Genomic DNA, 26,414 nt, shown 5'->3' on the forward strand with positions numbered 1-26,414 from the left:
AGTGAAATATGTTCCATTTAATCAAAACAAGCAACACCTTTCAGAAGTGTCTAAACATCAGGTTAATAAAATACCATTATAGTCAAATTGTATGACACAACAGTTTTAGCTCCTGCGCCTTGACACCGGTGGTATTATGTGTCATTTCTTGCCATCGTTTTTCATTTCATATTTAACTTTTGGAAATATAAGTTACTGATGCATAAATGCCAGCTTTATATAATAAAATATATCTTACACTTAATTTTTTCCCCCACCATTTTATTTCTACCTGATCTATAAGTGGTGATGCATTTTTTTATTACCCCATGTTGTACAGTGATAAATAAATGAACCTTGAACCCTTTGACGTTATAACTTTGATTCTATTCTACAGTAAAACCACATATAAATTAAATGAATTTGTCAGAGCCATATAATGTATATGACTAAGCAATATTAAGTTTCACTGAAGTGATCAAACGTTGTGTGTGTATCGTTACATACCATTCAATCTTGTCTGCCTGTTTGCCCGAACTCGTAAAAATGTCTGCAAGAAGAAGGGAAAAAAAGAGGAAGGAAATATACATTAGATAATAAAGAAACACTAAGATATGTTTACAAGTACAAATATAACTTCTAAGAACGAGATTGATTTGGATGCTGAAGGCTTGTCTGCTGGGATTAGGGCACTATAAACAAACCTACTTCTCTATTGTTTTCCACCTCCTCCATAACTGTGAGCTCATTCTACCGCCGCTAAAACTCACTGCTGCAAACTACCCTACTGTGTTTCCAGATACTGTACATCACTGCAAACTAAAGGTTGTGTCTTTTATTTAATACGGATGGAAAAGGATTGAAAGTGGCGCCCGTAAAGGTAGAAGCTGATCATGTTCGACGCCATGTTGGTTTGTTTTGATCATGTGACGCGCTGGAGACGGAAGTGGGGAAACGTCACATGTTGTTCCGGATCTCGACCGCTAGGGGGAAGCAACGGGTTTCATTAAACGGTCTCCTTTTTAATGACTGGGTTTAGTGTTTGATATACTATTGCACTGCTACTTTAACTACGACTCTTTATATAAGCTAAAAAAAAAAAAAATTATAATATTTTACTCAATATTGTCAAAGATGTTACCAAGCTGACAAATTGGTGTTTATGAACATTTGCTTTAAATGTAGTTTCTTGGTTTCTTGTGGTTTCTTCAGAAGTGCAAGAAGTAGGTATTCAGATGCTTCAGCTAAGTAAAAGTACCAATACAAATATGTAAAATTACTCAATTACAAGTAAAAGCCCTGTATTCAATATCCTACTTAAGTAAAAGTAGGCCTGCCAAGGTATTATCTTAGTTACTTTCCACCTCTTGCAACTGTATTGTACAATTGCATTACAATTACTCATTTAGCTGACGCTTTAATCCAAAGTCTATACACATAACATGACATATATCTGCCAGATGTTGTACAGCCGCTGGAGCAACTAGAGAAGTGTCTTGCTCAGGGACACGACGGTGGATGTGTCACAGTGGGAATTAAACCCCGGTCTCTCGGACCAACGCATTTGTCTTATCCACTGCACCATCAGAACCCAATTATTAATTTATCTAAGTGAATGTTGAGCATTTGGGCTCTTAGGTGGTTCAGGATACCTATGGTAAATTCCCTGTATCATAGTAGTCTTATAACTAAAACTACAGCAGTGAGAAATATATTAAGTTGGGTCAGATTTCTTTGTCCTCTTCACTTCTGCCTCTTGCGGAAAATTGCATCCTGGGTATTCTGGGATTCAAACCCAGAGAGGCCCGTAGGCCTATGTCTTTAGCTATATGCTGACTAAAGCATTCCCAGTCACAGTAATGGATGCCCTCTCTTTGACACGGCAACAGTGAGAAGGCAGCGGTCAGTCCTCTCACCGTTGGCCCATCGTCCATCAGTGAGAGCCGACAAGCAGTCAGACCTTCTCCTTCTGTCTTAGCCCTCCATCCGTCTCCTCACTCCTTCCCTCTGTCCCCTCCCCTCCCTGCTGTCACTTGAGTTATAGGCCCACTTGCCTCACATCGCCACTACTACTGTATCATTATGACACACTCACTGAATGGCTGCGGGTAGGTCAGGTTTTTAGAGGAAGGGAAGAGGTAGAGAGGAAAAGAGCACTGAGACGGACTGACAGCCAGAGAGAAGGTGGCGAATTCTGCCATTATGCTTCATTTTCAGGGTGTTAAAAAGAGTCACCATTGACTTAATCATTTGTATAATATAAGGTGATTTCAGCAGTTTCACTTAATGAGAAAATCTACTTTATCGCTATAAGGTCTTTATGAGATGTGTCATCCTGAACGTATGGATGTAACGTCTGTGTGGACTTAATAGTTCTTATTTTATGGTGTAAGGGGGGAAACCCACTTAACCTAGAGATACATCATGGCCAGAAGAATTACCCGAACAAACTTTGATGAATTTAAGAGATAAAAGCAGTCCGGGTGGCTTTAAAGATATCTGAAATTTAAGGAGATTGGCCTGTTGGTCAACTTAACTGCTGAGCGGACAAAAAAAAACCACAATCCACCATAACTCTCTGCCATACTGTTACACATCTGTCATAACTTGTGAAATTCTCAATTTGATTTAATACATTATAGAAGTCTTGTGATTTGCTACAGTATACAGCAAAAAAAAGCCTTGCATTTCCATTTTAAACCTATTTTGACATTAAACTAAATGAACGTATAAGATTAGAGGAAAGAATCACAGCAAGTTTTGATTGGCAGCAAAATAAAATAGAACAGAAGAAGAGCTTTACAATTTTAATATCATCTCAACTTAAAACATTAAACACCATGTTCCACAGAATCCCATATTGAACAATAAAATGCAGCTCCTCCTATAAATGTATAGTTACCTTGCAACGATGCATGTTGTGTGTGTTACGAAATTTCCCATATTAGTTGATGATTTGAAATGTCAGACCAAATTAAAAAATCTGACCAAGTGGAATCTCAGAGTAGGTAGGGTGTATAATTTAATTAGATCTGTGCTTTAGGTCCTATGACTAACATAATAGCTTAAGATTGCCTAACTGAACAGAATATAGCATTTGAAGTGGGAAAGGAGTGTTTAGAGTTACCATTACACCATGGAAACCCTGATTGGCTGGCAGGTGATAATACCTGACGAGGTCTACATTCCTGAACTGTAATAGATGATTGCGGTTCTTTTGGTCATTACTGAACATATAAGTCATCGGTTATTATCCCTTATTAGTAATACACAGTGTGTCAAAATATGGAGCTGCTGTGGACACACAGGATACATTTTATTATAACTGAAAAGAAAAACAAAAGAAGGAAAATGATAGAGAAAGTGAGCTGGATACTTTTCTAGAGAAGTGACCTAAGGCACAAACGTGAAAGGCGCAACCTTTCTGTGTGTGTGTGTGTGTGTGTGTGTGTGTCCCAGAATGTGACCTGGTATCTGTCGGAGTGGTGGATGTCTTCAGAGGACAGGGGCGAGACCACGGGAGACTCTCCCTCACGCTTGATGTGCACCGACAACAGCAGTGACTAGAGAGAGAGAGAGAGAGAGAGAGAGAGAGAAATAAAATGTCTATATGCAGATCTTGATGTATTATCACCTTTGGAGCAATGATTACAGCAGAACCTGTCCTCGCTTGACAGTTACGGATGGGAATAATCAATAAACATGGACATGGCAAGAGTAATGCTGTTTCAAAAAATAAATTTATATTTTAGGAATACAGATACAATTTCACTATTGGAGAGATAACCCTCCTGCAAGCCACCTCCTACACTTTAGCTTGACAATAAGATAATTTGAATAATTGTCCATAAGGTCTTTACAAAGTCAATGGAACAACTAGAAAAGGCTACATTTATTTCTGAAGAAAACATCCAGGTGCTGGCTTCTGAAAGTTTAAAATTGTAATGAAAATACAAATAATGAAAGACATAAAATGAAAGGAAGTGCTAAGTTTCAGTTGAAATGTAGGTGCTGAATGGGAGTTGAAGATTCAACTGTAGTTCAAGCACTGAAAGGAGCTGAAATGTCGGTCGAAATAAAAGAAATATAGTGGCAGCTCAAGTAAAGAAACTAAAAGACAATGTCAGTTAAAGTGTTGACTAAAGTGTAAGTGTAATGGAAAGCAGTTGTTGTGAGTTGTTTATGAACACTGGAAGTTGTGGCAGTTAGAAGAACGGAAGCAGTCTTGTTGTTTAACGGTGAAGATCTGAGACCTGAATGGGTTTGAAGTGTAATCTGTGTGAGTGCTGAAAGGAGAGGTGGCAGCTGAAGAGAAAGAGATGAATGCAGTCAAAATGTAAGCTAAAGTCTACGTGGTGAAAGCAGTTGTACTGGCATTTGTACAGTAAGAAATGAAAGGAGTTGAAGAGTAAAGGATGAAAACTTTTGAAATGTCAGTCAATATGTAAGTGCACAATTCAAAGCAAAATTTACCATGACTGTAGTAGACTAAAATATTGAGGAAAAAATGCAACAAAATGAAAGTAACATATTTTTTGACATTGTGTGTATTAAATGGATATATTTCAAAAAGGGAAATCTAACATTTATTTCTGTACTGCAACAGATCTCTTACACAGAAAAATTCACCCTTGGAGAATTTCAAGTGTTATTGCCACAGATGCCGAGAGCGACACATCATTCATGATGACTGTAACCTGCCTGACTTTGTCTATAAAGTCCCTTCCACTGATTAGAGTTAATGTTTATGGGACGTTAAGAGGAGTTAGGGAAGAATGAGTGATTGAAAAGAGAGGAAGGAGGGAGAAGAGGAGGAGGAAGGGTAAATATCTGAAAAGGAGGAGCCTACCTGTCTGATATTACGGAACAATGCCTGTCCATAAATCTGTCTCACAACATTTTGCACTCTCTCTCTCTCTCTCTCATGGAAACACACATATAAAACATTATCCTCTTCTAAGCCACTCTATGACAAACACAATCCAGGGAATTCCTCAAGTGAACAAGAAGCAAGCAGATAATGGTGTGAAAGAAAGAGAACAGGGGAAGACAGAAGAGGGGAAGAAGATCACTTATTATTTTTTTTTTTACAAGGCTTAGTTGTCCTGGCAGAGCTCTAGCTGTGTGTGTGTGTGTGTGTGTGTGTGTGCTTATATTTTCATGTGTGCCTGTGCTGCTGCTGGTTTTTTACAAGGTAGCTATGAAATATTTGTATTTACAGTCGTCTCCTATTAATCAAGTGGAAAGGGGCAGAGCAGAGGCTTAAGTGCTCGACAGCAGTAATCTAATAATAATATGTGAGAAATGACCAACCTCCAGTGCTGCCACAGTAAATTGGACATTATGCATGATGCTTTTATTCCTCCGTGTGAGTGTGTGTGTGGCCATTTTTTCTCTTTTATCCAGGTTTAAAAAGGTCAGGAATCATTTACCTGGGGGCGTTCTGGGAATATGCTTAAGTTTTATCATTAGAATATGACATTTAATCGTATTCTACGAAGAGATTATGAATAAAGATCTTCCATTGAAATTGTGGTCGTTTAAACCAACCAATTAAATCAATATGCAAAAAAAATCAGCTGCAAAAAGGTTGCATTTAAGGCCACATTCAGGTGAGTTACTATATTTACACTTCATTGTGCAGGAGGTTTGACTCTAAATTTGACTGTGAAGATTGAAATAAAGTGTTTGTACTGTAACAAAGTGTTTAAATCTGTGTTTTGCATTTGTAAATCAATAATTAACAAAGAGACGCAAAGAGAAAAGGACAATGTCTAAATCCTTCCAGCAGATATACTTTGTATTCAGTCTAACCCAATCACCTCAGCTTGTACAGAAAGTGGGCCTTACACCCAGTAAGGAGGTGCGTTGGGGTTAATCTCCGGTCTAACAGGGGTAGGTTGTGCATACCAGGGAGGAGATGACAACAGGCCCATGTACTTCAGACTGGCCTTCTCCATTCTCCATGGCCTGCGGCTGAATACTAAACAACAGTGGTGAGATGCGCAGTCACGGCCCAAGAAGAAGGCCGGCACTCTACCCTGAGCTTTCGGCCTCTCTCAAGTACAAGCCCACCCATGGTGCTGTCAATGCTGATCTAAGCCTGGGTCAGCACCCGAAGGGATGTGTGGGAATGAAAATGGACGCTCTGAATTATTTTAGAGCTCTTATGTTACATTCAAGTGCATGTTGGATGTACTTTTTCTGTGGTAGGGCATCTGACTTTCACATGGTCTTTAGCTAGAACTGAAAACAAACATAGAAATGATGAAGAGCTCGATAGCTACAGGGGTATTTCAGGAAACATTGACACGGGACATAAAGAGTTTTCAGCCATGTTGAATGAAGTCGCTACATTATACAGTGTACTCAGTATAATGGCTAGCTGTAGGTAAAGTAAAGTTTTTTAGTGTTTTTTTTAAATTTAGCCCAGAATCACATTTGCATCAGAGGGTTTTACACTCATGTGACACCATCTATACTTATGAATAGTTTGGTCTTTTCTGACTTTTTCCTGGATTTTTTAAACTCCATTAAATGAAATGTGAGTTGGATTTTACCTTTAGATCATGTTAAGGATATAGAAAGGTTGTATTATCTTTTAAAAACACTCAGTGTCAGTCTGATCTGTGATGTGTTCAGTTGAGTTAGTATACGCACGCACTATAAGGAAAGCCTACTTGATGGAATCATGAATCTGTCTTTCTATAATTTGACGTTATCTGTCTTTTTCTTCTCTTTTTTTCTTCCTTTTCTGTCTGTCTGCATCTCGGTAACTCTAATTGGAACAATCACAGTACAGTGCCTCTTGGCTCTGCTGCCTGCTGGACCACAGGAGACTGGTACTTTTGTGAGTGTGTGTGTGTGTTAGATATAAGACAGAGGACTACAGTACAGCTGATTTCCCCTTAGTGCAGCAGAGAGGAACAGAGGCATCAGAGTAACAGCTTTGAGTTGGACAGTAAAGGACTACAAAAGTATCACAGTGTTTTTAAATCTAACTAGGTTTACTATGCACACATCTAATGTTGTATTCAATCATTTAAACTTTCTGACTATGCTCTATATCAAAATGCATAAACTGGCATAGCTGTAAAACTATGGTAATGATCATTGTATTTTTGGCATTTTTTGCCCTTCACATAGTATAAAAGAGGTCAAACTTAGATTCCAAATATGGGTGAAAATAATAAGAATTGTAAGACCCTTGATTTCAGTCTGAATGAAATCGTAATAATCCAAATAGATCATACATCTTCATCATATTACATGTTAAGAAATTGACAGTTATCTCACCTTGGGGGTTCCTGGAGTGGCTGCTCCATCCTTGGGTGAGGGGTTCTTACTGCAGTAGAGAAAGAAGACACCATTTAGTGAGTTTTTAATGTTACGTAGTGCAGCATTGATTCTGGTCTTATGTGTCTGTCTGCTTGTTTTCATGCCTCTAAAGTGTACTGACATGTATTTATGTCATTCACTTTTAAGATATTATGTATTTTTGGAAGCTGTATTTGGTAACACCAGAAACTATCGGGATATTATGGGTTATACCAATATACTAGATTTTATTTAGTAACTTGTTTACAAATTTATTCACTTTCATCCATTGGTCTTTAGATTGGAGATGAACAATGGAAAGACATATTAAATAGCCTCTACTAGACCATTAACACACGGAGTTCGCGTTACTTTATTTCCGATCTCTTTAAATGACATTTTCACCGTCTGATTCTTTTAATTTTCTCCCCCTCCGCATTCTCAATTGATCCATTGTTCCTTCCTGTCTTTTTTGTGGTCTTCTCCTCCTTGTCTCTCTCCCTATCTTTCTCCCCATCATTCTGCCTTCTACTTTGCTATCTCTCTCTCTCTGACTTTCACCCAAACACAGAGATAAATTTCTCCTAGCTTCTCCAAGTGATGCGACAGGCTTGACATTGACAAAGCAAGACAGGGTTGTCATGTTTGCTTTGAGACCGTGTTAGCACTCCAGACCCCGTCGGACACACAAACACACACACATACACACACACACACACACAGACTGACAGACAGACAGACAGACAGACAGACAGACAGTGGCAAACCATGGAAAGGAATGTGCCTGAAACTGAATTGAGCGTGACTTTGAATCTGACAGCATGCCTTGGTAGACAAGGGATTTCCTTTTTCAATGGATGGATGGGTGGATAATAAGAATAAGAAGCTTTTTTTATATGTCACTTATCTGATTGTAGAATTTACAAAGTGGTGTACAAGAAGGCAAAGGAGCAGGATAAGGAAAATATAAGACAGAAATATAATGCATAAATGCACAGATTTATTCCTTACACACATTCTGTGATGTGAAGCGTAGTTCATGTCTTTACACAACACTTGTGTCAATTTCTGGGGTGCAAACCATCGGTATAAACCTCGACTAAAAGCTAAGTCTGTGTATTTAAATAGGCACTCCACTAATTTTACAAAGTACTACCTGTGAGAACAAGAATAGGTTCACCATTTCAAGTCTTAAAACAATGGCGAGGTGCCCATATGAACATTAAAACATATCCTGCTATGTGCCGTTAAGAGATCCCCATCGTAGATTGCTTCCAATAAAAGTGATGGGGGACAAAATCCAAAGCTTTCTGTGGCCAATATCAGCAGTCTGATTTAGACACTGCTTTAAGACAGACTTGAAACACTGTGAACCTGTGAACCTGTCCTCTGTGGCTCTGGACATGTTTGTTAAGCCTGAGAAAAATGTGTTGTTGAACAACATATTTATAGTAAAAAGCATACGTTACAAACTGAAGATGTGAAGTTGTGAAAGACACCAATGTTTATCAGGCAGGGAGGGTCTAATGAAAACATACTGGTCATCATGGGAAATGTAGGATCCAGTGTTTTTTGAGCTTGGTCTATACTGGGTATAAAGAAACCCTCTATATTAGCCTTTCAACTTTGTAAAAGTGCAGTATTACATTTCTGGAGTACCTCATTAAACGCCTAGTGAAAGTTTTGCTTCTGTAATATGACATATTTCTGAAATTTAATTTATTGGTGTTGATGTTGATTTTGTTAGATTGCTTGTTCTGAGACAAAAAGCTGCAGTAGATGGTTAGCCTCCAACTACATTGTTAGCTGGGCAGGCGGGGGACAATGGAGAAATTAATGAATTACACCACAACCATTCTGTTTTGGAAATGTAGTCATTTTTTGCCAACTAAAAAACAAACAAACAGCTCCTACACTCATATTGCTCTATAGCAGCTAACTGAGTCAGGAGTCAAGAGCTGCTTTAAATGGTGGGAGTGTTAGCTAGCCACCCCACATCACATGTGATTAGATACATTAATGTCCCCGAGTTCCCGGTGAGTCATCAAAAATATTGTGAATGTTTTACAGAAGAAGAGCAGGAATTTGATACATGAATACTTAAACATGATGCTGTTTTTTTGACATACACCAAGAGATAAACGAACAATTTACATTTAATTTGTCCTCATCTGATGCATGATGTCAGGCTATCAAGTATGCACGTGTATCAGTGTGCAGTCTGTGTATATATGCATTAAATGTCTTTGTGTGGTGAACATGTCTGTGAAAAGGCGTCACTACTGTGGATGTGTGTTTGCCTCTGTATATTGTCTGTGTGTATGTGCATGGTGTGTGTGTGTGTGTGTGTATTTGTGTGCATGTCTTGTGCTCGTGAAAGCTGAACAGCGGGCCTCACCTCCACCAACAAAGAGAATAAACATGGGTGACACAGTCAAGCTGCTGTGTAATGCAGGGGAGTCTGCCAACCCCCCACCCACCACCTCTCTTTTCCCTTTTCTATCTGTGTCTCTGTCATTTCTCTCTCCTGCTCCTTCTCTCTTTTATTCATTACCTGGAACCTCTGCAGAGGCATCAACAATAACAGCCACCTCTGCCTGCTTGTTGACAGTGTCAAACAGCGACAAGAGAAAGAGGGAGAGGGAGAGAGAGGAAGAAAGCGCAAGAGAGGACAGCAGTTGCATGCCTGCTGTGATGGGAGAAAATTGCCACAATGACAGAGGGGGTGATAGAGTGATGAAAGGGAGTGAAAAAAGGGGGGAAAAGAAAGAGATAGAAGGAGATGAAATGTGAGGTGAGAGACAGAGATGTGGTGAGGGAGGAAGAGCGGGCCACATAAAGAGGGAGATCGAGCGAGGGAAAGATGAAAGAAGACAGAAAACGAGAGAAAGAAACAGAGGGAGTGATGGGAGAGTTGGTGCGCCGCCGCCTCTTCTCGCAGCTTCACACGTCTGTTTGCCCGGTTCTATGAATTTTTGATGCCAAGGGTTACGGGGCTAGAAATTCCAGCTGCCTGCCATGTCAAAGCAAGGAGAGGAGTGTGGAAATGAGCAGCACAGCACAGCACAGCAAAGCGAAACAAACACACAGTCCGACAGTAGGAAAAGGAAAGGGAGGAAGGAATGAAAGACAGGAGACAAAGCAATTTAGAATGTGTTGTGGTAATGAGGCATGTGTGCAAACAAGGGGAGACCAGCGAGGGGGCATGTGGGTGATGCTGTCTTATAACACATTGTCCCACCACATCGTTCAATATTTCTCTGAACTTGCTAAACCTAAAGGAGGGGCAAGAACCTGTGAGATCATAAACAGTGTTCTTGCCCCTATACTGCCCCTATAAATGCAGTATAGCTACAGGGGATCAGAGATAATTTGATGAAATAATGTATTTATATTTAGACCATGATTTTTGTTGACTGTGGTCTGTCTAAAATCTTGCTTATATCATTTAATCATGTTCCACCTTCTGCTTGTGTAAACCCTACTGAGTAAAATGACCCTCGTGTAAAATCGTGTCCATTTCAGTCAGAAAACTAACGCAGGGGCCTTTTGAGAGATTTGCAATTAATGCTATTAATGTTGAGCAGTCAGTGCAGTGTTAATTGTTTTATGAAGTTGTATGAAGAAAAGGACTGTGGAGCAGTTGACACCGTGTTTGTTTTGACACCTGAGCACATCTGGTCAATCACTGTTGAAAGCAGGCGTAGAATGCAGAATCCTAATTGACCTGACTGTCTGGATCCAGAGCTCCACAACTCCAGTGGAGTGATGATATACTAATCTGCACTACTTTGCATTGCTTACATTACTTTGTCATTAAAATGAGAAATCAACATAAGTGTCATTTGAAATAAGTATTTTTTTAATTCCAGAAAATAACTTGAATAAGATGAAGGAGCTTTGTGATTTCCCTTTAATTACTTACCATTGTCTGATGCTGTGGTCTGTAGATCCAGTTATACACTGCTGTTATAAAATTCCTTAATCTAAACATGTCAAAAATTGATAAATGAATAAACCATATACATTTTTTTAATTACCACAACCACAAAAAAAAAAACAAATTTAAAAATCAATCAAGGGAATGTAACTCCAAAAGAGTGGGTTTATCAGGAATTTGGAAGCAAGTCCACTCAGGAAAACTGCCCCACCCTCCCCAAACCTGTTAAATCTGCATCAATCCTACACATGTACAGACACACTGAGTTTGACTGACATCTAGCAGGGGCCTCTGCCCCTCCCACCACTGCTCTCTACTAAAGGAGGACAGAGAGAGAGAGAGAGAGAGAGAGATAAATGTCTTTTTTTCAGTGGGAGTTGGGTGGAATAGATGGAGGAATGGAGGGATGGTGCTAACCTCAAGATACTGATTGCTTTTTGCCTTTTTGTGTCGTCTGCTGGAGATGTGGGGGCTCGCTCTCATGGAGGCAAATTGATTACGGAGGAGGAAGAGGAGGAGGAGGAAGAGGGGTATGACGAGGAGGGGGTGATGGGGTATGTAGATTACTTTGCCCCCACGGGCTACCTGACGTGTACAGGGCATGATAGATTTCCATTTGCTCAGCACTGTGTGTGCATGTGATTTCCATGTCCTTACATGAGAAGCTGTGGCCCATGAACAGGCGACAGAGCTGACAGCCACAAGAGAGGACAGGTTGGCAGTTGCAATCGAACACACGCACACACATGCAGCGAAGACAGACCAGAAAAGAGAAGAGAAACGGAAAACAAATACTTCACATGGAAGAACAGATATCTAGGGAAGAGACCAGGCAAATATGGGATACACACATTTTTCACACCAACATACTTAAACACACACACGCACACACACACTTTCGTTTCCGTACCCGCAGCCCTTTCATTCAGCAAGCGCTGGTCGTCATTAAAGGCAGATTTACTACAAATTGGACCAAATACCCACTGTCACTTTCAATGATGGCTGCTACCATGCAGAGAGCCAGGGAGAGGGGAAGACAGTGTGTGTGTGTGTGTGTGTGTGTGTGTGTGTGGGAGTGTGCGTGTGTGATGAGGTGGGTTTTATGATATGACAAACACACACACTTTCAGCTTTTATTTTATCCCATGTTTCCATTTCCTCTGCCTGTATGCAAAGTCACGCCGACACATTTTGAGCGTTTGAGTGTGTAGCAGGAACATTCTGTCAAAATATCTTGAATTGTATTCCTTGCACCCTTCTTTTCTCCCTCCTCTCTTATTCTCTTTATTTTCTTGTGGTGTGTGTATGCGTAGGATGAGTTAATGGCGAGTAGCTGAATCAGCCAGCCACCAGCTAGCCACCATCGCGTCTCACCCCGGGGATGATGCTATTTCCTTAAATAACCGTGTGTGTGAGAGGCCGCCGTGCATATGAGGGTTTTGAGCTTCCCCAGGCTCACACAGTATCTCAGACCCACAGAGGGAAGTGTAGGCTACTAACCTTTATTTTGTATTGAAACACACACACAAATAAAGAAATGACAGGACTGGGTTAGAAGAAGACAAACAGAAGACAGAGTTAAAAGAGAGTTGGGGAAGAAACATGGAAGAAGCTGTGAAGAGGAGACAGAGAGAAGAAGGAGGACCAGAGGACATGAAGGCATGGGATGAGGAAAAGAAAAGACAGGAAGGAGGATTGAAGAAGAAAGAGAAGGATGGGGAAATAAGGTGGCAGAAGAGGAGAGGAGGAATGTGGAGGACTGGTCCAGTATGTACAGGAACAAATGGGAGGAGGGGTATTGGAGGTGTAAACGGGGGTAAATGAAGTATGACTTCCACGTGGGGTGACACTATCTGTTGCCCTGTCCCTCTGGGTTAATGGGGACTATCATAAAGCTGGGCCGCTTAGGTGGACATCAGGTCATACACAAACACAGCCTCACACAGGCCACACAGTCACAGTATGTACACACATACACACACACACACACACACACACACACAGCCAGATGTGTGGTCAAGGTGAAATATGGATCCTAATGGTTGCGTCCCATCGTTAAAAGGGCTTGGAGTTGATTTATCCACCGTAAAACAGCTCATGCAACTGCCACAAGGAGAAGAAGGAGGTGGCAGTGAACTTGAGGTCACAGGTTTGTATCGTAATCCCTGTAGGAAACACTTAGTATTACGTTGACGGCATGCCTCTGCATTCTATGCAGATTTATGGCACCAAAACCTCTGCACAGAAAGAATAGCTGTCAGTGAACCTGACATAAAAGCTGAGTTAAAGCTCTATGCCTAAAACAACACGTCCCCATACCTAAACGACAAAAGAGGTTCATTGTCAATTGTCCCAAAACAACATACATGACTGTTTTCCAAAACGACCTATGTCCTTGGGAAAGTATAACATGTACAAACTTTGGCAAGTACCAGTCCAGCAACAGGCATAACGGACCCTCGGACCCATTACTAAGTCACGTGTTACATGAAATATGGGTCATAATAAGGTGCTGCACAATCAACCTATACAGCCGTTTTTTCTGGTAAGCAGGTCTGTAAACTATTCATCTTTATGACCAGGTAAAAGTGTTTGTCTTAAAAATCTTGTTTACACTTCCTGCTACATAAAGGTAAGTTCCAGATAATGTCACTTGGGTCAAGCAAACTAATGATGACATATATGAAATAAATTTTGCAGCCTTTTTTGACATTCAGGCTTGGGAAATTTGCGGTTTTACAGTTAGAAGAGATATGATACCAGTTTGATTTATTTGCGTACATGCTAGATATGCAGCTAAGATATGCAGAGACCTGTTTAGCTTAGCTGACCAGAAAGATGAAAAACAGGGGAAAAGAGAGGTAGCTTCTTTCAAAAAGTACAAACAAAAGCCTTAAAAGTCACGACAGAACTCCTACGTACATGTTTTATCTGGTTAGACAGACATTCAAGAGTCAGCTGGGTTATGTTCAGAGTTACGTTAGTTATTTAAGTGAGGACCTGCTGTGTGCTGCCATACTGCGATGTATAAGACTTAAAGACTATTTTTGGACTATTTAGCACTAATGTCATACACCACTTTCAACCTGTGCAGCTCTTAGCCACAAGCACTACCACTTACATGTAGCTAATCGTAAATACACACACACACATACACAGTATACACACACACACACACACACACACACACACACACACATACATACATACATACATATACTTTTGGAGTAACTTTTCATTTGAATTTGACTGAACTTACTGTAAATGGCTGTGTGTGTGGAAGAATAAGCAAGAAACAAAATACTGGATGTGTTTGAGGCCTACCTGAGACATATGGCAGCTAGCCGCTCTATCTCTGTTTCCATGTGTTCCTGGAGCTCTCCGGGCCTGAGCAGCACCTGGCAGATGGGACAGATTGGAGCTTGGCTGTCATACAGGGACATCTTCTTTTTACCTGGAGACAAGATAGAACGCAAGCCAAAGGCAGAAACGTCAGTATGTGTATAGGACAAACATGAGCCAGACAATCATACAATTCATGTGGCCAGATTGTGCCTGACGTTAAGATGTGTTTTATTAATTAAAGTCCCCACTAATGATCAGGTTTGACCTTTTATCTGTCGGGAACTGCCTCTAGTGCCACACAAATGTTTTCTCTCAGTAACACATAACAAACACAAAAACAGCACTTGTTGTGTATTTCTTGGGCTCAAATTCATCCAATTGTGTTTGTATTTGTCGTGCCTCACACATTCGAGTTGTTGACTGGGAAGCACCTGATTTCAGCAAGGACACTCAAGGAAACGTCAGCTGTGTGTATTCTTGCCGGCACCGAGGCTTGAACTGTGGTCTCACTCCCTAAAATCACACAAATTAAGTGCATGCGCCTTATAATTCTGCTTTGCACATTTGACAAAAAAGGGTGCAATAGAGTGCTGTGCAGTCTCCATTGTGTCCTCTCAGGTCAGAGCAGATTTAAAGAAGTGTCAGCCATGGATGAGATAATGCTGTATAGAGTCTGCCAACACTACCTCACTTCATTGTCCTTGATCAGCAGGGCACAGGGTGGGGCCCACCTGTATGTGTGTCTGTGTTAGTGTGTGTCTCATTGTGTTTCTGCGGTTATGTGTGTATCGGAAAGTGTGCACTTTGCATTTTTTGCATGTTACAGTCTTTGTGCCTTTGTGTTTCTGTGTGCATACCTACAGTAGTATACATCCTACTTTTTCAAGTGTACCTTTGAGTCTGGGCTGGCTAAAAATAACATCTATTGAAAGTGTCTCAGAGCTTAATGTTGGAGGACACTTCCTGATTTCCTGTATTTAGCCAATGAAACAGGCTTTTTTTAGTCCGCGAACAATAGACTCTGCTTTAACCAGGATATCCCGTTTAGACTACTCGTCACCATGGCAACAAGAGGACCAGGTAGGGGGACTCCCTCTGTGTCTTTGGTGTTTCTCCCTCGTTCTCTCTCTCTCACACAAACACACACACACACACACACACAGTATATACATACACATGCACACGCAGCCCTCTGGGGACACGTATCCTTGCTCACATATTGGTCTGTCAGAACAGTTTCCTGCAAGAGAACTCATCAAGAGACAACTAGTGGGGAACTCACACACACACACGCACATCACCGCCCCCTCCCACCCTTTTTTGGAGCGTGTGTGTGCATACTGGGCTCCCATTCTCCTCAACTGCTACTTAACAGAGCCACAGCACTGGACACGTTAAGTGACTTTGAAAAATAGGTAATCGATTACTCTCTGTCCCTCTCTCTCCGCCTCTCTTTCTCTACCTTTTTTTTTTCTTTTTCCACACCTAACCCTCTCGCGCTGTTCCTCTCCAGGCTCATCCATTTCTAATTTTCTGCTCCCTACCATCCATTTATTTGTTTCATTTCTTTCTTCTCCTTTCTTCTATCTTTCTTCTCCTCTGAGATTTTTTTTCATTGTTGCCTCTCTTTTTTCACCTCTCTTTCTTTCTTCTTCCACTTTTTTCTGTTGACCCATCACTTTCTCCTTTCCTCGCTCATCTGCTTTCTTTCCTTCTCTGCCTCATTGTGTCCTCCAGCACGCTCCCTTTAGTGTATTTCCCTTTCGATCCTTGTTTCTCCATCTCTCTTCCTCTACCCCCTCCTTGCTCCCCTTTATTGCGTTGACAAGATAATTTGAGTCATGCTAAAGCCATCGCCATCCGCCACAGCAAACAAAGAAAGATCCAATCCCGGTCTGCAGCTGATGGGGCTCTTTCTATTCCGTGGACAAACACACACACACACCTGGAGGAAATGGACGCACAAATACACACATAGGCATGCACACAAACATTACCAGCACTTGATTATTTCTAGGCTTTTGTAATGTTTTATAAAAGTAAATGCTTATTTTGCACAGTGGGAGTTTACCTTTTAGCATTTCCACTTGCAGTGGTTTTCTTTTGAATTGTGGAATTTGATGTATGGATGTGACATTTATTTGTATTATTTAAAAAAGTGGTGAAAAAGAAATGTAAACGCATGGGCGTGTCAACAGAATGTCAACAATCAACAACAGGAAAGACTAAAGTGGTAAACTGCAAACACATACAACACACACTACACACACTCAAATGACACTTGCTTTGATGCAATGGAACAGGTGGAAATTCAACAGCCTGTCATGTGATAAAGTTGTCTACCAGAGTGGGAAATTATCTTTAGCTTACCAAAACATAAAAGTGGCACAAAAATATGTAAAATGTGCAACAAAATATGGTAACAAAACCCCAGCAAAGTATAAAACACAGTAACAATAAATAAATTAACAAAACATGAAATAATAATATGTGGAGCAAGATTTCCCAACAAGGTGATCCAAATTTGGTATTTTGCAATGAGTCTGCTTTTTAGCTAAATCAAAGTACCTGTCAGAAGTTTTACTTGTCATCTCTTTTGTCTTATTGTTTCTGTTACATTAATGTATTTCCTGTTCTCTCTTCTCTTCATCAAATCCATGGGTTTTTCCCAGCTTGTTTGCTGTCGCTGTCTCCCCCCCCCCATTTTTTTTTATCATTCTCACCCCTTGTGTTTCTTTCCTTTCCTCCCTCTGTTTCCCTCTCTCTGTCAAACGCTCCCTGAAGGAAGTGAGTGATGGGGATAGGCGAATGGACAGATAAATCCAGGGGAGGAGAAGAAGAGGAGGAGAAAGGGGGGAGAAGGGCGTTGGGGTTGGGGGGTGTTGATGTGATGTGATGTCGCACACCAGGCTTGTCAGCGCCTTAAAGATGATTAATGTCGGGGCAAGACACACATACGCATGTACTTCCCGCATGTCCCGCTTTGGACCTCACAGCTCAAACACACACACACACACAGCCTGAGGCGCAACAAGGGTGCGTTTAATCTCAGGGAGGAGAGGGAAGGTATGAGAGTCACAGGAGGGAGATGAGGGGAGAGGAGGATGAAGGAAAAGAGAGGGCTGGACAATAACAAGGAAATAGGCCTGACAGGACTTTTTAGTGTTGAGATTCTTCAGTGAAATGCCAGCTGGCGGAGCGAACGAAGGATGGATGGATGCATGTATGGAGGACAGGAGAGAGGAGGTGTGCATCTCTCTGACAGCCTTGATGGAGTGTAGGCTTGATCCACCCTAATGTGCCAAGATGGATCATCTCATCTCGCTTTCTCCATGACTTTCCATCCCTTCTATCTTCTATCCCCCTCCATCTGTCCTTTTGCCTCACTCTATTTCTCACAATCATCTTCCCATCTCCCATTTTCTCGATTTCACCCTTTTGTTTCTCCTCCCCGACCTCTATCTCTCTCTCTATTCTTTCTCTTTATTCAACCTGATCATCCCTCTATCACACGCTCATCTTTCACCATCTTCCATCTTTTTCATCTCTGTCACTTGATCCACTTAATGGCTCTCACTGGTTTTTGTTCATGTCACAAAACAGTATGTCACCGGACTGACAGGAAGCATATCCACTGACTTTTTGTATCTTCTGTCTGATTTATTTTCCAGCTGCTGTAGTACTGACATGTACACTTTGGCTGGTCTAACTCAATCCAGACTTTGTCAGGGGAATGTTTACGAGAATCACAAATTTTCCTGCAACAAGTCACTTACATAATCCTTTATTTGACATGCTGCTGAAAACATAAAATAGAATTTAGTACTGTAAGAAATTACACAGTGAGAAATCAAATCTGCTGGATTGATGAATTCAACATGAAGTATCCTTCTGTTGTGTGTATGTCTTTGATTCTGTCTGAGTAATGGGTAGGCACTTTTATACAAGATGTAAGCCAGCAAAGAGCCACTGAATATGATGTTTTGTGACAGCAATATAATACAGGCTATGCCTTATATTCTTCATAGTTATCATCATATGTTTTGTGTATATTACACTTATTCATTTACTTATTGTGCTCTATAAATAAATCAGCTTGAGATGACTTCATTAACTAAACAAACAACTGCTTTTGCCCTAATTAAAAAAAATAAAATTATATATATATACACACATATACACACACACACACACACACACACACACACACACATATATATATATATATATATATATATATATATATATATATATATATATATATATAGGTAAATAAAGGTAAAAACAAACAAATATCATATAAGCCATACTTAACATTAAATAAGTTCTTGAATGGACTTTTATATGCCTATATGTTTTAAATAATCACACATATATACACACACAGCTAGACAGGTAAATATAGACACCAGATGGAGAGGCAGAGAGAGCTAGATTATGCAGAAGAGTGGAGAGCAAAGAGGAGGAATCTATTTATATTGTATTTTTACTTTTGCCCTTGCTTTCATCCTACTACTCTTCCTTTCCTTCACTGCCGTTCTTCTTTTACATCCACGGTTTGGTCCTTGTGCTTTCCCCCCCCTTCTTTCCTTCCTTACTGCCTATCATCATTCTCTCCTTTCTTCCTCACTTCATTATTTTATTGTACTCCAATTTTATTTTTCTTCTATCCTTTGTGCACCAATAAATATGTATGACCACTATAGGACATTTAAAATAAAATCTAGTTTGGGTTGCAGTAGCTCTTTAGCCAATAGCTGATGAAAATGTATCAAATGTCAGTCCTCATGAAGCAAGTTTAATCCCTTCTTACACTTAAAACAGTATCCTTTATCTACCTCCATTTTTTTTACATTTTCTCCTCTGCTGCACACACACATCTTCTCTCTCTCTCTCTCTCTCTCTCTGGGTCTCAGTGTCTCTCTCCCCTCTCCTGTTTTGCTTTGGTCCAAATGAAGTGGGAATCAATAGATGCTAGATAGCGCAGGCTCCCAGTCACAGACTACAATGAGCTGAGGTAAAAGGCCACCTCCAGAGAGGACAGGGATTGTCAGCTCAATACTCGCTCTCAATGGGGCCAGAGATAAAAAACCATTTGGGGTGTCCTCATGGCTCACTGGGCTAAGAGGTAAACCGTGTACTCACAACACTGTGGGTCCAAATCCCATTTAATGACCTGGACTGCGTGTCATCCTTTCGCCATCCCTTCGCTTTTATCTGGCCCATCATTCCTGCCTCTCAGGAAACAGGCGCCGATGTAGGACTGTTCCTAAAACCATGTACTGGCTAGAGATTAGATGAATATTGTGGTGCAGCAATTGAATCCACTCTTTGCGTTGCTTTTAAAAAGACACAAGTATAGTAGGATTGAACATTTACAAAGAAACACACAGAAATGTCTGACTCGCCATGAACTTGACCATTTCCTAAGGGATTGAATTCACTTGTAAATTATACACACAATCAGCTAATGAGTACTGAGCATGTAAAATGGATTTAAGCACAACAATAAGAGTCAGAAAAGAGGAGGGCCAGCTTTATGAGTTGGCACACATACAGTATGTTGGTGGGCAACTTAGACACACACACACACACACACACACACACACACACACACACTGCAAGATGCCCACTCACAAAACACACAAGCACATTTCCCAAATGGAATTGCAAAGTGTCTACATGTAGAGGCTGTTTTTCTGTCCTTGAACAACTGTCTTCTCCTTGTGTGTGTGTGTGTGTGTGTGTACACACACACACACACTTTCATTCCTCCTCCTTGTTGTTCACCTAAATGAGTTTTCTGACATGCATCAAGTGTTTATGCCCGCTATCCCTCTTTTCTTGTCTCCCCCCTCCTCCTCCTCCTCCTCCTCTTTCCCCCCTCCCCTTGCCGCTCGCCCAGCCAGTTAGCTGTAACACCCGCCAACATCGGTAAACAAGGAAATCTCTCAGCCGCGGCCCGGCGTGTAACCGCATTACCGTGCCCGATAACCTCTTCAAATAATGTGCGATAAGGGGAATTTGATTTGATTCACGGAAAGGGAAAGAGGGCCACTTCTGCTCCCCCTCAATCTCTTCCTTTTCCTTCCCCTTATTTCTTTCACTTTCATTCCCTTTCCTCATTCCCTTCACCCCGCCACCGTCTCCTCTTCTTCTTTTCAATTAGCCCGAGGGTCCAGGCCTCCTCCTCCCGTCTCATCCCCCTTTACTCTCCCCTTCTCCAGAATGACACTGCCTCGCATCCACAATCAAATAAATCCCGCCAAGGTGTCAGCCTTCATTTCGACTCTCCCCTCTCTTCTCCCCGACCAACGCAAGGTGAGGTGAGAGGCCCCCTTAAAGCCATCATCTCCATAATAGTAAATATGAGCCCTAAAGCCCCAAACCAGGGGCCGTATTAACACAAATGGGGCCAGCAAGGTGTGTCTGTGTGCATCTCCCAGTGAGGTGAGATGTTTTTTTCTTAAGTGAGCTGTGATTTAAGCAGGCTAGACACTAGGCTGATCACTAGCTCTGTGTGTGTGTGTGTGTGTGTGTGCAAAATAGATGAGGCTGTGCGGCTCATTCAGAGGACATTTGATGAAATGGAACGGGGGTCAACTTCAGTTTGCCACCTGGGCTGCGTTGCGTTGCGTTAGGCGTGTGTTTCCTCTGTCTGTCTGACCGTGTGTGTGTGTTTGTGCAGTCTTACTCTCTGACAATGATGCATGGCGCTTTTAAATGGCCCTCCTCCACGCCCTGCTCAAAACGCATCACCAGGCTTTTTCACTATCCCTCCCTGCCTCCCCTTGCTCCCTGGGGTTGTCACTTTTAGAAAAGCAAATGAAATGTCGGCACACTAGAGAGGAGGGATGAAGAGATGGCCTGGTGGAGGGATAGATATGGGAAAGGTGTGTGAATGTGTCTCTGTGTGTGACAAAGTGTGAAATGTAAATTGGAAAATGCATTTATTTTACATAGGACATATTGGCAAAATGGGAACATTGTGCTGTTATTCGTTCATTCTGTCATAGGGACAAGGTCTGGGACCAGTGGACAGCACTATCAAGGCCTCCTTGCTCTTAAATACAAACTTGATACAAAATTGAATGAAATGTAAATGAAATTTGGAGGATTTGGGAGAAAAGCAAAAGACCATGATATCAACAAATCATGAATCATCATCTGCCTGGTTTTGAACATACACTGATAAATGATCTTCTGATGATTCCTCTGTGTGTGTGCGTGTGTGTTTCAGCATGCGTAATGTGGGTTTTACTCTAGGGACTCTGCTGTGAATGTGTGTGCCTATCTGAAAGACCGTGGTGTGATGTTGGTGAGGTTATCTCCAACTACTGACAGCTGTTTATTCAATCAATCACCTTGTCAGTGTGTGTGTGTGTGTGAGAAAGAGAGACAGCGGCGAGGGAGAAAGAAGTAAATTAATGGAGCATTAACCAAGCACTGACCCACGGAGCACAGGGACAACTAGCCGCTATAGGCTAAATCTCAATTCAAGACCCCTATCTCACACAGACACACACACACACACACACCCTTCAAGTCTGCCAACGTTCTGCAGGAAAAAGATGTTTTGAATATAGATAAAAGCAAGTGTATGTTTCTGAAAGCTGCCTACAGAGTGAAACCTGCTGTATGAGTTTATGTCTCAGAAAGGGAATTTAAACACGAGCATTTACAGAATGAAGAAATACACATCTATCTATTGTAGCCTGTCATAGAGGAAAATGTTAAAAGGTGGATAAACTATACAATCTGCTCCAGTTGTTAGTTGACAGATGACAAAGTGTCGGTCATTTGAAAACCAAAAGTTTTTCTTGATGGATTACGTGATTCTTTGTGCTATTAAAAAAAATTAAGACAGTTATCTTCCCATAGTCCAGTCTTTAAAATATATTCTAATTAATAATTAATAATAAATCATCATGATTAATCATTCATATTTAATGGTTTTGGAAACCTGTACATTTTAAACATTAAAGGATGGCAAAATGAAATACTCATTACTTCTCTCATAATACTTGTTCAGTTTGATTTTTGAATGTGGAAAATACCTTGCATTTTTTCTCTATTGTGCAATGACTATAATTGTTTTACCCTTAAAGCACTAGAAATTCCTTCCTATATATTGTTTTTAGTTGACAAATAAAAGTATGATATATTTTTTGTGCTTGTTGACCTACACCCTCTCTCTTCAGCTGTGCGGAGGAGGATACCGAATGGAGAGGTGTGGGCGTGAGGCCTGTCGGCACTCATTTCCATCCCAAAGGACCTCATCACGACAGGAACATGCCGTGTCAGTGGGCAAAGAGGGACATCAGCAAGTTTGAAATAGACGCCCTGACTCAGCCCTAATCACCAACGTGAACACACACACACACACACACACACAGAAACAAGTTGTGTATGCTAAATAAAAGTGAGCAGAATGTTAGAAAGCATTTTCATTCAAGCATTGTTTTTGATGCAATATTGTGAGTGAATTATTTTTTAAACAATAATAAACACTACATAATTACGTAATACAATATCATTTATATAGGACAAACTGTGACATTGTTTAAATGTCATTAAATATTTAATTGCAGACATTGTGTTTGAATTGACAATAGAACTTTTTAAGAGTAAACTTTTTTATCTTTCTATTGGACAAACAACATGGCTGCATGTCAGTGCAACAGCCCTACTAGTAACAGAGACAGACAAACACCTATAGGGATGTCCCACACTCCTCTATTAGCTATCTCTTTATCTCCTTCATTTAATCTCCTTTCATCCTATCTTCTTTTATCTTTCCATCCCGTTTCCTCCTCTCCTCAGATTCTCAGATTCCCCTCTCTTCTGTCCTTACTCTACCTCTCGCTCCCTCTCATTATCTCTCTCCCTGCTGCTTTCATATGGTCTAGCAGCTGAATTAATTACCAAAGCCAATTAACGTTAGATTGGCTGATGTTTTAACTAATTAGCTTTAATGAGGGTGCCATGGCTGCCTGCACTGTGTTAATTGAATCCTAACAGGGGAGGAGGTAGCCTGAGGAGGCGAAATGAGTGGGATGGATGGATGGATGGGTAGATAGATGGAGGCATATGCACACTTACACACACACAAGCTGTTATTGATAATATTTAGAGCGCATCGCAGGAACACCCACCCTGTTGTTGCTACTGGTTTATCATTAACATCATTGGCCTGTCGTACAAGACACCTTATGTATTAAAACACTCACACACATACACTCGTGAAAACCTGGAGGAAAAAAAAACAAGAAAAAGGATTCTATAAAAAAGCGATGTGATTATGTCATGTCACTGTGTGCACCCCCTTCCTTTGCTGGGTAAAAGTTTGTCTTAGCTAACCGGGTTTTCTTAAAAGAAGTCATATCCTCAATATGTATCTCCTGGTTATACCTAGCTGTATTTCTTATCGCAAAACGTGCCCGGCAAAGATGAGCAGCAGATTAAAATCTTAGCTCAATGTCATGCTGTCCTCTCTGTGCCGGATTACCTGCTGCGTACCTGAACTTCATTTTCACCTGCCTTGTGATAGCAGGATCATCAAAGATGAGATGTGAAATGTATGCATATCTGAAAGGTCCTGTGGATAAATCTAAATTCCACATTATATCATTTAGAAGGTGTGAATATTTTTATCCAGCAACACGTGTTCTGCAAGCTGGTAAACTGAATATTTCCATTGTCCTTAAAATACTTCCTGTCCCTAAACCACACCAAATCCCTTGGATAAACAGCAACAAAGGGGGGATAAACCATTAGGCTATAACATTTTTTTCTTTTTGAAAACAAGTTCCAATACTGCTGTACAATGCTAAAATACAGTAAGAGCAGCTTATTCCAGTCATTAGGAGAAAAAAAAAGCTAGTCCTGGTAATGGGTAACTAGCCTAGCTTAACAAAGGAGCAGTAACATGCCATCAGTCTGTTGAGGCAACCTTCAAATCACATTTTTAAATGTATGAAATTGAAGATTCTTCTATAAACTTCAATATAATACCATTAATAGATATATCTTTTTATTATAAACTATAAACTTAATAATTCTTCAAAATACATTTTATTTTCATAAAACTGACGTAAAAGATTTAGTTTGTTCCCCCACATAATCTGAATCCTGTCCAAAGGCAGAGGATCCTTGAAGAGAATCTATTAGTGAAATGCACATTTTTGACGTCACATAATCCTGCCTATTCAATCTGACCGCAAATGGCTGTCAATCAACAATATAACTATTAAGAGATATGGACCACATTAGATAAAGTTATGACATTATCCATGTCCTCCCTCTGTGTGTCTTCTCCCATCCTGCTGATCTAAAGGCATGAACAAGCGGCAGATTGTCTGAGGTGGCTATAAAAATCTGCATGGCCGTGTAAAAGGCTTAATGATTTTAAAGTTACAAGAGAAAAGAGCTTGCAGTTTGTCTCATCCATCAAGTCTAGTACCAGCACCTTGGCCAAATAGCCCTGCCACCTAACCTGGCGCTTAGCAATGCAGTGCCAAATACACCCTCGCTCTCTGTCTCACACACTTTGTCTCAGTCCCTCTTAGACTAGATTATTTCTGTCTTTACTCTTTGCATGTCATTCACCTTCTCTATGTCACCTTCTATTTTTCATCAGTTTTTTGTATTCTCTTGCAAACTTTTTCTTTTGTTAACCCTTTGACCTGTTGTTGCAAACTGTAATCAATAGCCCAACTCTCTTTTTTTTTTCTTTGCACATTCAGATATCAATGCATATGTTTTAGATTAAAGGTTACAGTAAATGGAGTAAATAAAGTGAAAAGAAGTAAAAATACGACAGAAAGATGGAAAAAAACGAATAAAAACATTTCCATGGTTTGAGATCACTTTACTGTCTTTTGCTCTTCCTGCCACATGCTCCTCCGAGCTCTCCTATCAGTGCTGAGGGAAAACACACATATCAAATCCATGTTATAACTATGACACACACACACACATATATCCCTCAAGAGATATGGTCATATTGAGGAGGAGAGGGGGATTTTTATGTTCCTGTACAGTGAACAAGCACACATTGCACATTGACATCGTCATTTTCCTTCTGTACATTTTCCTTGGTCTAATTTTTTCCCCCTACAACAATGATATTGCACACTGCACAAAGGCCCATTCAAACATCATATTTTACCCTAAAGATCTTGCTAATGCATGCAAAATAAAGAAGTAAGAACTAAGAACTAATTTGAGATTATTTTACTATAATTTCACTTTTTTTAAAAAAAATTATACCTACATGTTTAGGGGAAAAAAAGTTATTTTTGTTCTAACACTGGTTAGAATTCCCTTCTTTATCATTTTAACAATGCACATGTAAAAAAGGATTTTGATAATGTTACAACATTTAGATTTATGGTTTCTATTAGAGATACTGATGTCATTCAGACACAATGCCAGCTATAAACACACAGATATACAGCAGTGGTGACAACAATAGCCCAATGTAAATCAGATAAATAGATGAAATTGAACAGTCATTCAAACAACCCCATTCAACTAAAACCTCATGAGCCCTTTGTACAGCAGATGCTATTGTAGGTGTGTGTGTGTGTGTGTGTGTGTGTGTGTGTGTGTGTGTTGGGTTGTCAGCGATTGAGAAGAGCCTATTTCCTCTTGCTGAATCCCCGGCTCTAAATGATGGATTGATATCTCTCTCACTGTGGATTATATGTGCATATGTGTGTGTGTGTGTGTGTGTCACACTAGCCCTCTCAGCCTCTAGCTGCCTCTCCTCTCAGGCTCTTATCAGCTCTTGTCACAAACAGAGGATAGGGGATAATCCTTCATACAAGGG

General features: G+C 40.5%; 1 protein-coding gene across 5 annotated transcripts in view; it reads right to left on the reverse strand.

The window, feature by feature from the left end:
* Positions 1–26,414, reverse strand: part of rnf220a (ring finger protein 220a) — a 169,021-nt gene that overhangs the window by 30,910 nt on the left and 111,697 nt on the right. For 4 of the 5 annotated variants that reach the window (XM_038718762.1, XM_038718764.1, XM_038718763.1 and 1 more), the window contains exons 3-6: positions 14,561–14,690; positions 7,276–7,324; positions 3,447–3,542; positions 487–529 (exon numbers count right to left, since the gene is read on the reverse strand). In XM_038718762.1, the coding sequence (XP_038574690.1) occupies positions 487–529; positions 3,447–3,542; positions 7,276–7,324; positions 14,561–14,690 (318 nt within the window). Of the gene's footprint in view, positions 1–486; positions 530–687; positions 914–3,446; positions 3,543–7,275; positions 7,325–14,560; positions 14,691–26,414 lie in introns of those variants that run through there. The other variant, XM_038718766.1, reaches the window with a different exon arrangement.

Source organism: Micropterus salmoides, unplaced genomic scaffold (genome assembly GCF_014851395.1).
Source record: "Micropterus salmoides isolate LMB-PRFRI ecotype aquatic unplaced genomic scaffold, ASM1485139v1 Ms_hic_scaffold_14, whole genome shotgun sequence".
Classification (NCBI taxonomy): Eukaryota; Metazoa; Chordata; class Actinopteri; order Centrarchiformes; family Centrarchidae; genus Micropterus; species Micropterus salmoides.